Below are 12,990 nucleotides of genomic sequence, written 5' to 3'. Positions count from 1 at the left end.
TGCTGATGCAAGCACCTGCACTGTTCCTGGAGGTGTTCCAGAACCGTGGGGATGTGGAACTGAGTGATGTGGTAATGGACATGGTGGGGTGGGCTGGGGTTGGACTGGGTGATCTGAGAGGTCTTTTCCAACCTGAATAATTCAATGATTCCAATTCTGTGATTCCCACAAGGAAGGTTTCTTCTATTTCTGGTTGGAGTTTGGAGCTGCTGAGACACCTCTATCCTCCCTGTGAGCCCAGCACACCTTTAGTATCTGTGCCCCATGCAAACCCATCACCTCTGCTTTGCATTGGATCGTTCTGCAGAGGGAAGCACTTCTGCAGCTGTTTGGGGCTGGTTTTACCCAAGCTTGGCTTTCACAGGAGCACACTAAGTGTACACAGATTTGTTTACAACACTTTTATTTTATTTGAAAAATCTGAAGCATCAAGACCCATATAAGCCCAGCTAGTAAAATCAGGATACGTTTGGCTTGTAGGCATGCAGGGAAGGGGCACTAAGAATTGCCCACGACTCTTACTTTGTCAGTATTATAAAATGCATACAAGATATCTCAGAAATGCAGGAAACAAAAAACATTGGAGATAATTTCCTATGAAGTCACAGGATAAAGAGAGCAAGCCGCAACCACGAGTAATAAGACCACACCATCAGGGGCAATTCCTGCAGCTCTCTAAGACATTTTGGCTGATTGCAGCAGGGTCTTGTGAATGAAGCTGATGTTCAAGAATTCATTCTGCAAGTCTGCAAAACAGAGGAGCCTGTTAGAGTCAGCTGGACATCTGCCTCTGGAGAATAGGAGAGATTCCTCCATGCAAGTTCTCAAGAAGTTGGTGTACCCAGCTGGGATTTAGTTGACCCCATCACCAAACCTGTGCCCATACAGATGTGTACGGATTTGGGGATTGTAGAATGCAGAGCTCTGGGACAAGCTGGGGAGTCCTGAGGCTCTGGCTGGGATGTGGGTACAACGCTTGCTTACGGCATGTCCCTCTGATGTCCACGGGAACGCAAGGAAAGCACTTCATGGTGAGACTGCAGCTCTGGATGTCTGCGTCACGCTGTCACCCACCCCTGTCACACCCTCAGGAAGGGGATGTGGGATCTGCACAAAGAGCCCCCAACCCATCTACGGGGCTGTACCTGGCAGCTTGCCATTCAGTTGATCCCAGGGACAAAAGGCGAGGCTGAGCATGTTGGAGAAGTCCTTCTCCAGCTTCTTGGTGATCTGCTCCTGCAGCCATCACATGACCAAGCACATCAGGAGGGGAGAGAAGTGGAGCTCCTCATCCCCCCAGTCCCAGTCAGTGCACCTGGTCACCTCCCAGCAGAGGAAGCACAGGAGCAGCCACCACCCATCTTTTCTTGGTCTGATCCCTGGTGTTGGTGTACGAGGAGAGGGTGGTTTGCAGCACAAGCCAACAGTTCAGAATGGAGCATGGTTGTTCTGAGAGGGCTCAATACTTTATAGGAGTTAAATATTTCCAGGGCAGAGCCTCTGGGTAAAATAAAAATGCATTGTCCTGAGCACACTGAATGCAGAATGGTGAGGGGCAGTTCAACAAGGGCAAGTGTAGGGTCCTACACACGGGAAGGAATAACTGAACACATCAGTACAGATTAGGTGCTGAGCTGCTGCAAAGGAGCTCTGCAGAGAAGGACCTGGTTGTCCTGGGGGACAACAGGTTGACCAACAATTAACCAACAGCTGACCAATGGTTGATCACTGGTTGACTGACAGTCGACCAGTGGTTGACTGATGGTTGACCATGAGCCAGCAGTACGTCCTGATGGCCAAGAAGGTCAGTACAACCCTGGGGTGCATTGCACGGAGTGTGGCTAGCAAGGCAAGGGAGGTGATCCTCCTCTCTGTGCTCTGCCCTGGGGAGAGCACATCTGGAGCACTGAGACCAGTGCTGGGCTCCCCAGTTCAAGGGGGACAGTGAGAGCCCAGAGGAGGGCTGCAGAGATGGTGGGGGCCTGGAGCATCTCCTGGTGGAGAGAGGCTGAGAGCCCTGGGGCTGTTCAGCCTGGGGAAGAGAAGGGGAGAGGGGATCTGATCAGTGCTGATCAATATCTGAAAGGTGGAGATCAGGAGGATGGGGTCTTCTTGCTGGTGCTCAGCAACAGGACAAGGAGAAATGGGCACAAACTGGAACCCAGGCAGTTCCATACAAACATGAGGAATAACTTCTTTACAGTGACAGCAGCAGAGCACTGGCATAGGCTGCCCAGAGAGGTGGTGGAGTCTCCTTTTCTGGAGATATTCAAACCCACCTGGACACTTTCCTCTGTAACCTACTACAGGGAGCCTGCTTTAGCAGGGGTTTTGGTTGGAGGATCTCCAGAGGTCCCTTCCAACCCCTATGATTCTGTGATTCTGTGATTCTGTGCAGCCAAAGAGTGCAGCATGTGAGCAAAACCATCACCAAGAACCACAAGTGAGCCAATGTCTCACAGGAAAACGCATTCTTGTTATCACATATGTACACAAGCTCCTTTTGAGGACATTGTCCTCTACTTGCAAAGCTCTGCCCACGACTGTGAAGAGGTCCCCAAGGAACACGAAGGCACCCAACTTACCTTCATGTTCTGCAGGTGCTCTCTCATGCTGTTCTCAGCTCTTTCAAACATCCCACTTTCCACCGCTCTCATGATACCATTGCTAAGGATAGTTTGCATCCTCTGGCAGGCTTGTTGTCCTCTCACTGCAGCAGCCTCTGTGGCAAAGGGGTCATTGTCACATCGGGGTCCAGCACAAGGGGAGTGGGGGCAGTGCTTTGGTTTAGGAAAGGGTCACAAGGTCACAGCTGTGGTTTTCTACAGCAGGAGACCCATCTGCCTCTGCTCATGCCAGGGACCTGCATTCAACCAGCTGGATTTTAACTTTTTTGTTTCCTAAGTATGCCATCTACTGATAGGAAAGGAAGAAAGAAACAGATTAAGGAGCTTATTAGTTTTGTTTCTTCCTTCAGAGACACAAATAGGAATGAATCAGCACTAGAAAATGTCTGTAGATTAACAAAAATTAACAAATTGGTGTAAATCAGGCAGATAAATTTCCATATTTGAGCATGGGCTACTTTGGACTTCTGAAATCTCTGTGAGTCAATGACCACCTAACAGACGATCCTTTTCCCTGTGGATTTCTTCCCACCCTTTCTATACGTAAGTTATAAGCTTGCACCCTTCTGCTCAGCCCTTATTGGGGTCATCCTGTTAAAATTGAAAGAACCTTCAGGACAAAGGTGATGGTCATACCTTCATAGCAGAGTAGCAGGTCATTCTGAATGGATGCTACAAGGGACTGGTAGATCTCTGCTTTTTTCTGAAGGACAAGTTTCTCAGCCTCACTGACAATGAAGTCTGTCTACAAGAATAAGTTCAAATGCTTGCCCACCAGCACGACAGTCATACAATCATAGAATCATTCAGGCTGGAAAAGACCTCCAAGATCCCCAAGTCCAACCCCAGCCCACCCCACCATGCCCACTGCCCACATCCCCATGGCTCTGGAATACCTCCAGATTTGGTGACCCCACCACCTCCCTGGGCAGCTGTGCCTCTGCATCACTGCTCTTTTGCAGAAGACCTAAGCTAACAACTTCATACTAATAACCCCATACTAATAACGATGACTGGAGTATGGCATTTAACAGATGACCAGTGAGCATCATTTTTCCACTGCTCTGAATTAATATGAAGATGTCCAACTGGGAAGTTTTATTCCAGGACTCAAGAAAGAGTGGAAGAACTTAACACTGCTGGAGATTATGCTTGCTGAAGACCAGGTAGAACTGCTCGTATCTCCCTCTGTGTCCTCTCCAGGAACTTCAAACAAAGCAAGTCATCTCGACAGGTCCTACACAAGCAGTGCTTTATCCCTCTCCATCTCCTCTTGCTCCCCTTGCAAGGCAAGTGTACCTCCTGCTTGAGGAATGCCAGCTTGTGCTCATTGTCAGTCGTCAGTTTGATGTGGGCTTCCTGTAGTTTCTGCTGCACGGCCTCTTTGAAAGCATCAAGGCAGGTTTTCAGTGTGGAGCAGGTGCCCATCTGGATCCTGTCAGGGTAGGAAATTCATCAAAAAGGACAATGGCAATCCCCAATCTCAGGACTCTATGATTTCATTCTAAGAAGCACTGGCACAGGTTGCCCAAAGAGGTGGTGGGTGTCCCAGTAGACAGCCGAAGTCAGGCTGGACGGGGCTCTGAGCACCTGATGGAGCTGTAGGTGCCCCTGTTCAGTGCAAGGGAGTTGGATCAGACGGCCTTTAAGGGTCCCTTCCAACTCGAATGATTCTAGGATTCTATGGAAACTGGGGTTGAATACAAGCAAGCTCTCACCTGAATACTTTCCCAAAATTCATGTCGATCTTTTCGTAGATGGGCTGTGCCAAGGAGCTGTTGATGTCTATCCGGTAGAAGGTGCGGGAGGCATAGACCCCCTTCTTCAGGCACACGGCCCTCAGGGTCCTGTGGTAGCCTTGGTACCCGTGGTTGCGCTGCAGGGCAGAAAGAAGCGTGATGAGGGACAGTCTGGCCATGGTTGGAAGCGACCCAAAAAGATCACTGAGTCCAACTTTTGGCTCCACATAGGACCATCCGGAGAGCATACATCTGAGAGTGGTATCCCAGTGCTCCTGAGCTCTGAGCCTTGCCCACTGCCCTGGGGAGTTGCTCCACATCCACTGCCCTCTGGGGCACAGCCTTTCCCTAACCCCCATCTGACTGTCCCCTGACACAGCTCCATGCTGTTTCCTCAAGCCCTGCCACTGTCAGCAGAGAGCAGAGAACTGATTTATACTCACATTGAGGATTCCTCGGATAGCTGCCTTATAGGACCTCTTTGCTTCTTCTACACCTTCCTTGAGTGGCTGCTCGATGGGCAGAAAGCACTCCTTAATATCTTTCTCCAGATCAGCGATCTTCTGCACCATGATCTCTCTCAAGTGACTTCTTTTTGTAAGCTGATACTGAAATCAATGGACAACAGAAAGAAAAAATAAGATCACAACAGAGCCATAAATAACCCCACCAGAGCCAAACTACCTCTAAACCTTTCCCTTCAGCTGTTCCCTAAAGCCGCTCTGGGCAAACCTGAGCATGTTCGTTGGCCCGGAGATTCCTGATGAGAGAGAAAATAGTGATGGCCTCCATGGTGTGATCCATTAGCACGTTCCTCTTCTGCTTGACGTAAAACCTGCGGACGTAATCCCTCAGCTTCGGGATCTCTGCAAGCAGGCGAGAGCTTGGGTGAGCATGGATGCCCCATCCCTGCAGGCGTTCAAGGCCAGGCTGGCTGTGGCTCTGGGCAGCCCGGTCTGGTGGTTGGCAACCCTGCACATAGCAGGGGGTTGATACTAGATGAGCATTGTGGTCCTTTTCAACCCAGGCCATTCTATGATTCTATGACAGCCCTGCATTGCATCACTGCATGCCACCTGCAGCCAGAAACCCAACCATCACCTGTTTCCTCCCTGCTGAGCGTCTCCTCCTGCCAGTACTCGCGGGCGCTGACGGTGTACACGAGGTCAGCCTTGTGCACCACATCCAAGTCATTTGGGAGCTTTTCCTGAAAGACAGGAACACCTCGAGCTCGTCTCTGCAGAGCAATGAGAGCTGGGTTCTTCTTTTTCATGAAGCAAGTGCTGGTTCAGAGGACATCTCCACCATCAAATTCCACACGATTCTTTCATAGACGGTGGAGAATTAAACTGGAGATGACCAGGAAGACGAACGGACCAAACACAGAGCAAAAAAGCAAGCAGAGGCTACTAGACAGAGACCAGACATCATGGAAAATGTCTGTTAATACACTCCCAGAAGAACAGTGCCATACAGACGTATGCCAACCAGGTTCTCCAAGGGACATTACCTCGAGTTTTTTCTTTATCATTCTACTCTTCTCCTGTTTCACAGCCTCGTTCCTTTCCAGGATAGCATCATGTTTATTTATCTGTGTTGCGAGAAAGAATAGGAATTACTACTGACATTTCCCAATAATGTTTTAGGGATCCTGAACTTCTAAGGCCAAATGGACCATTCAGAACAGTTTCTCCTTAATGAAGGACTCTCTTAACAAAGCACTGCACAGAACTCCTGGTTTCTGTATCAAGTCCGTCAGTTCTATTCAAGTCACACTGATTCATATAGGAAATTCTCCAGTTTCCTTAAATGGAATCACTGTTCCTGGAGCTGTTCAAGAATGATGGAGATGTGGCACTTGCGGACATGGTCAGTGGGCACAGTGGGGGTGGGTTGGGGTTGGTCTTGGTGATTTTGGAGGTCTTTTCCAACCTTCATGATTCTGTCATTCTATGACTGGGCATGATGGTAATGAGCTGATGGTTGGACTTGCTGATCTTACTAGTTTTTTTGAAACTTTAATGACTCTACGATTCTATGATTCTATGAAAGGGATGAAGAAATGTAAGGCTGAAAAATACTCACATTTTTTTTCTTTTTTTCCCTGAAAAGATAAAAATAAGGCAGAAATTACACATTTGAATGATTTTAGCAGTCCCCAGATCCTGCAAGGAGAAGGGACACACAGCATCACCCACCCTGCTTGTTTCATTACCATCTGTATTCCTCTAGATTCAAGTCATCAGACTTGGTGGCCACTAAGGAGATGTCCCTGCACATCCCACTCTGGAAAGCCTTCATGCCCTCTCTCAGCAGCATCTCATGGATTTTTTCTCCCAGGATCCGCTGGAAGGAGTTGACCACCCAAATGACAGAGCACTTGTTGATGTTCTGCAAGGGGCAGGAGGGGAAGGAGGGCCAGAAATAAAGGACGGGATTGCATATGAGAGATGCTGAGCACCTTTTATTCCCATTAACTCAGACAAGCCACACCAGAATGCAACCCTGCACCTTCTGCTAAAGGCATCCCTGTTCCCCACAGCCCCATGGATGTTCCCAGGCCTCTCCGTCACTGATCCTTAGAGAAAAGAAGTATGCCACATGCAGAGAAGCAAATATTCCTGCCCTCCTAGTGGGGCAGCTCACACTCACCTCTTTCCACATCTCATCCCTTTTGCTGTTGAAATCACCTGTCCCTGGAATATCCACAAAGACAACACCTTCCGGAATCACTTGTGAATATGGGAGAGTCACTTCCACGTTTTTGATCAGGGGCCAGATCTGCATTTTTGTGTCTTCTTCCTTCATTTCTCCTACTGCACTGGTTGGACTCCGGATATATGGGCACATTTTGTCCGAAAGTTCTTCTGCCTGGGCCATAGCAAGTGAATAAAGTAGTGACCCCCGTAGCAAAGATCCTCAGAGACACCAGAACCCCACCAGGGTTGGATGAGGTTTGGGCATCCTGGTCTATGGGAGGTGACCGTGCCTATGGGTTGGAACTGGATGGGCTTTAAGTTCCCTTCCAACCCAAATCATTGTGCAACTCTGGGATTCCATGACATAGAAGGACTACTCACTGTTGTTTCCCTGAAGATGATACATCTTGAAGGGGGAATGGAAACGATGGGTTTCATCCTGCACAACTCTTCATAACTCTTAGTTTCAGCTCCTTTCCCATAGATAGCAGAGATCTTCAAAGCAGCCTCACTTCTTTCACTGTTGTCCTCACTGTCTTCACTGGGGTCCACAAGTGCCACCAGACCCTTCAGCTCATCCTTCCACTCCTGGCAGGACACATTAGATATACAGAAATTATGGCTTGGATGTCTGGAAGAAATCCCATCGCTTCCTCCCTCCTGGCACACCTAAGCCAGCGGGAACTAGCACCAGTGCCCATCACTTCTTTGGGGAACATTGGCCTTTGGGTCACATCCTCCCCTCCCACATTCTTCCAGCAGATCGTGCTTCCCTCTGGAGAAGCCAGCTAAGCCTCTTTCCTCTCTCCTCTAAAGGCAAACATTGAATCGCAGAATCATCTGAGTTGGAAGGAACCTTTAAAGGCCATCAGGTCCAATTTCCTATAGTGAACAGGGACACATACAGCTCCATCAGGTGCTAAAAGCTCCATCCAACCCAACCCCGAGTGTCTCCAGGGAGACATTCAAGAAACGTAGAGCTATGATCCATGCCTCATCTGCGAGCAGGTGAATTTTGGCCTCGTACTGTTTACTGCGGTTTGTGTTGATCTGCACCACACAGGATGTGCAGGCACTGCTCCCCGACACTGGCAAGAAGAAATTTTTGTCTATGATGGCATTCAGCAATGTGCTTTTCCCTGCCCCAGTGCTGCCAAAGAGACCGATGTAAATGGGGTCCGTCTGAATGTCGGGCTTCAAGCTTGTGAGGCGGTTCCTGAGCACAGAGAGAGAAAAAAAAGGAATATTTCATAGAATCATGGAAACACGTCAAGATTGTGGCTGCCCAGAGAGGCTGTGGATGCCCCGTCCATCCCTGGAGGTGTTCAAGGCCAGGTTGGATGGGGCCCTGGGCAGCATGGGCTGGTGTTAAACGTGGAGGTTGGTGGCCCTGCATGTGGCAGGGGGTTGGAGCTTCATGATCTTTGAGGTCCCTTCCAACCCTGGCCATTCTGTGATTGGGTTGGAAAGGACCTCAAAGCCCCCACAGTCCCTCTCCATGCCGTGGGCTGGGTTCCCCCACCAGCACAGGCTGCCCGAGGCCCATCCCATCCGTGGCCTTGGGCACTTCCAGGGATGGGACACCCACAGCTCTCTGGGCAGCAGTGCCAGGGCCTCCCCACCATAATTAAAATTTAAATAAGTTCAATAGGCTTGTGGCTTTCAAAGGGTGGCAGATTGGACATTAATGGGTTCGGATTCAACTTAGGGATCTTGGAGGTCTTTTCCAATCTAAATGATTCTATGAGGCAAAAGCCCTTTCCACACAAGAATTAGAAGATGCCCTTTAAGGAAAAAAATACCCATCAACTCACCTGAGATATAGGATCCCCTCTCTTGCCCCAGGCTGGCTGAGTATAGGGAGGAATTGTGACAGCTTCTGGGAGGACTTCTCCAGGACGGTCTTTAGTTCGCTTTGCATCCTTTTACCTGCAGGAAGGACACTGATGTCAGGGCTGCAGAGATGCATGTTCCAAACCCAGGGTCAGTAGGCACTGTGCCTTTTCCCTACTTACAGTTCTTGAGAGTCTCTCGCTCCCTATCCTCGGGATTTTGGTCTCTCCTGCTCTTTTTCTTGGGAGCCTCTTCCAGTATATCATCATTGCCGCCTTGTCAGAAGAAAGGGGATTTCTGGTTAGTTCTTCTGATCTCAAAATCTCACTAGAGGGTTTGTGAACTGAAGATCGTTCTTGGCAGCTCTGGGGGAGCATCCCTTTAAAGCCCATGAGACGGAACTACAGAATCCCAGACTCGTTTGTGTTGGAAGGGCTTTTAAAGCCCATCCAGCACCAACCCTGCCATAAGGATGCCTCCCACAGGCCAAAGCCCCATCCATGACCTCGGGCACCTCCAGGGATGGGGCACACACAGCTCTCTAGGCAGCAGTGCCAGGGCCTCACCTCACTGTGAAGAATTTACTCCTAATGTCTAACCTAATCTTCCCTAAATTTAAAGCCACTGCCATTTGTTCTATCACCACGCTCCCTGACAAAGAGCCCCTCCCTATAGTCTCCTCTTTGGGAAGGCCACAGTGAAGTTCCATCTTAGGGTGGTCAGAGGAGATGTTGAGAGTGGATCTGGGCCTCTTCTCCAATGGTGCACCTCAGATGGGGCAGCATTTAGGGGCATGGTCAGTGGGCACGATGGGGATGGGTTGAGGTTAGACTTGGTGATCTTGGAGGTCTTTCCAACCATAATAATTCTATAATTACAGATTCAATGACATTCACGGTGAAGGAAGACACAATGCAGGACCCCCTTAAACTCACCAGGTGGTCTGGAACATCCTTCTGCCATTGTAACAGAATAATGCCAAATCAGGGGTGACCTTAGCTAAGTAGCAGGGTGCTGTCCCTTAGTGGAACCAGATCTCAGCAGCTCAGAAGGTGGTGGCCCCAGGACAGAGATGGAAGCACTGCAAGAGCCTCCTGTGGGAGAGAAGAACATGGTCACTTCCTCCAGAGCCATGATTTGAGGATGCCACCGCTGCCTCCTTGGGGGTCACAGCAGGATTTCCACAAGGATTCACACTTCTGGCTTCTTCACAGCACACCATGGCTTAACCTTAAGGTGTCCTCAGGAACTGGGGGAAGCGATTAATGAGAGGGTGGCAGAGGACAGAGACCTGCCAGCAACAGCATGGGTGACAACAGACAGCCTTAGGAGAAGGTGTCAAAGGTGGAAGAATTTGCAGAGAAAACACAAAGCAGTATCTGCCTCTTGTGCCACCAAACCAGAGACACTTGTTGTGGCACACAAAGTGCAAAGGTTGAGCTGATAATCACGTTAATTTGCTTTTTTAAGAATTCAAAGAGTTTTTTTGAGCTGAGTCAGACCGGAGCTTCTACAGGGAAACTAAGCCCAACAATTTGCGACCGAGGCACAGAAGGATTGAGATCTCCTTGGGAAGAAACCTTCTCCTGCATTGCAATAAACAGATATAGAAGAAATTAAACAGGTTAAAAGCTGAGAGCACATTATTCAGGCAGCAAGAGAAATCTGTTACAAAAGCAATTTAAACACATGCAAGGACATACAACCTTTTATCTTTGGATTCGAAGGCCTTCCGGGAATTCCTCTTTTGCAGCAGAAACGAAACCTGGTAAAACTCCTCCCCCTGCAAGGAGGCCAACCCCCAGCCTCCTGCTTCCTGCTTTCTGCTAGCGTTCATCATCAGTCCTCTAAACTACGGCACACCTATTGTCACGGAGATCAGTCTACACCCGTGACAGGGGGCGGTAGGCCCCTGCCCTCCCCTCCCCAGCCCACAAAATGGGAAGGAAGGGAGGAAAACAAAAAAAAAACAGCGGCAACAATCTATGGAGGAAAACTTATTTTACTAATTATGATATTGGAATGCAAGATAACACAATATAATACAGTCTGATTGAAATTGAGACTAATAAATCAAATAAAATAGGAGAGAGAGAGAGAGTTCCCGATACCGATTCAAACCTGAAAAGCTTGGAACAGCCAGGAAAGCACCCTCCAGCTCCCACTGCCAGGCATAAGAAACCGCCCCACCCGGAAGGGCCAGATCTCATGACTTCTGTAATGTATAGGGATAGGTGCCTGGAATTGGGGAATTAACACTTGAACTCCCAGTACACTACATGATGTTTTGATGCGGAATACTGAGAACCAAAACAAAAAAAAACATAAAACCATGACATTCCACCCCTTATTCTACATCACTACATCATGCTTAATTTATATACATATATAAGCGAAAGATGATTAAAATGCATTACACACACATCTATATACATATACATAGAATTATCGACTGCACTCCCCCAGCATCAAGTTTCCTTGTGGTACACATTGAACATCCCCGTTTTTTTGCATTACCCACCAAGTGGTCCCAGGTCCCTGGGCAAAAACAGTACCACGGAGAGGGTTGCCCTTTCCAGAAGCTGGAAGAACCCAAACTGCTTTTCCCAACATGTTCTTTACATGTACAACAGGGACTTTATCTCCGTCTACGGTATGTAGGGAGCTGGATTGGGTAGGACCATCACAATTGATAGATCCTCTGGTACTGATTAACCAGGTGGCTTCTGTCAAATGCTTCTCCCAGTGTTTAAATGTACCGCCTCCCATTGCTTTCAGCATATTTTTTAACAACCCATTGTATCATTCAATTTTACATGGTGCATGGTAGGGAATATGGTAAATCCACTCAATGCCATGATCTTTGGCCCAAGTATTTACAAGAGAATTTTTAAAATGAGTCCCATTATCTGACTCAATTCTTTCTGGGGTACCATGTCACCATAGGACTTGTTTCTCAAGACCTAATATGGTATTTCAGGTGGTAGCATGGGGTACTGCATATGTTTCAAGCCACCCAGTGGTTGCCTCCACCATAGTAAGCACATAACGTTTACCACTGCGAGATCGTGGCAAGGTGATATAATCAACCTGCCATGCCTCCCCATATTTATACTTTAGCCATCGCCCTTCCCCCCAGTGTGGTTTCATCCTTTTGGCTTGTTTGATTATGGCACATGTTTCACAATCATGAATAACCTGTGCAATAGCGTCCATAGTTAAGTCCACCCCTCGGTCTCTAGCCCATTTATATGTTGCATCTGTCCCTTGGTGGCCCGAGGTCTCATGGGCCCATCGAGCTACAAATAATTCACCCTTGTTCTGCCAGTCCAGGTCTATTTGAGCCACCTCAATTTTGGCAGCTTGGTCTACCTGATGGTTATTTTGCTGTTCTTCTGTAGCCCGACTCTTGGGCACATGAGCATCTACATGGCGCACCTTTACAACCATATTCTTTGTTCGGGCAGCAATATCTTTCCACAATTCAGCAACCCAAATAGGTTTACTCTTTCTTTGCCAGTTATTTTGCTTCCACTGCTGTAACCACCCCCATAGAGCATTTGCCACCATCCATGAGTCAGTGTGAAGATAAAGCATTGGCCACCTCTCCCGTTCAGCAACATCCAAGGCCAGTTGGACAGCCTTTACCTCTGCAAATTGGATCGATTCTCCTTTTCCTTCAGTGGCCTCTGCAACTTGTCATGTGGGGCTCCACACAGCGGCTTTCCATCTGCGATGCTTTCCCACAATACGACATGATCCATCTGTGAACAGGGCATATTTCTTTTCATTTTCTGGTAGCTCATTGTATGGTGGGGCCTCTTTTGCACGTGCTACTTCTTCTCCTGGTGATGTTCCAAACTTTTTGCCTTCAGGCCAGTCCATGATCACCTCTAGGATTCCTGGACGGTTGAGATTCCCCATCCGCGCTCGCTGCGTAATCAGCGCAATCCACTTACTCCAAGTGGCATCAGTAGCATGATGGGTGGAGGGAACCTTTCCTTTAAACATCCAGTTCAGCACTGGCAGCCGAGGTGCCAGAAGGAGCTGCGTTTCAGTACCGATTACTTCAGAAGCAGCCCGAACCCCCTC

The 12,990-nt window shown here is 48.5% G+C and overlaps 1 protein-coding gene across 2 annotated transcripts; it reads right to left on the bottom strand.

Annotated features, from left to right (window-relative positions):
* Positions 1-386: 386 nt before the first annotated feature.
* LOC100550229 (nuclear GTPase SLIP-GC-like) lies at positions 387-11,151 on the bottom strand. Of its 2 annotated transcripts, none has more exons than XM_019613355.2 (19): positions 11,020-11,151; positions 9,834-9,992; positions 9,081-9,173; positions 8,880-8,994; positions 8,059-8,281; positions 7,447-7,653; positions 7,019-7,237; positions 6,582-6,757; positions 6,452-6,470; positions 5,877-5,957; positions 5,468-5,573; positions 5,099-5,232; positions 4,810-4,974; positions 4,346-4,503; positions 3,927-4,062; positions 3,264-3,372; positions 2,586-2,722; positions 1,146-1,236; positions 387-746 (listed from the first exon to the last, which is right to left on the bottom strand). In XM_019613355.2, the coding sequence occupies exons 2-19, from the start codon at positions 9,859-9,861 to the stop codon at positions 676-678; spliced, it is 2,268 nt and encodes a 755-aa protein (XP_019468900.1). In that variant the 5' UTR covers positions 9,862-9,992; positions 11,020-11,151; the 3' UTR covers positions 387-675. The 2 variants fall into 2 exon arrangements, with proteins under 2 accessions (XP_019468900.1, XP_019468899.1); XM_019613354.2 differs by lacking the exon at positions 11,020-11,151 and adding an exon at positions 10,605-10,706.
* Between the last annotated feature and the right edge of the window lie 1,839 nt (positions 11,152-12,990).

This window comes from Meleagris gallopavo, chromosome 2 (genome assembly GCF_000146605.3).
Source record: "Meleagris gallopavo isolate NT-WF06-2002-E0010 breed Aviagen turkey brand Nicholas breeding stock chromosome 2, Turkey_5.1, whole genome shotgun sequence".
NCBI lineage: Eukaryota > Metazoa > Chordata > Aves > Galliformes > Phasianidae > Meleagris > Meleagris gallopavo.
This window is presented reverse-complemented; position numbering and strand designations above follow the sequence as displayed.

What these genes read in the sequence shown, in the direction of transcription:
- LOC100550229 (XM_019613355.2), bottom strand. Translation starts at nt 9,861, where the DNA reads ATGGCAGAAGGATGTTCCAGACCACCTG. An exon ending in GGGCCAACGAACATGCTCAG is followed by an intron (nt 4,975 to 5,098) that starts GTTTGCCCAGAG and finishes CATTGATTTCAG; the next exon opens with TATCAGCTTACAAAAAGAAG. An exon ending in AATTTTGGGAAAGTATTCAG is followed by an intron (nt 4,063 to 4,345) that starts GTGAGAGCTTGC and finishes CTACCCTGACAG; the next exon opens with GATCCAGATGGGCACCTGCT.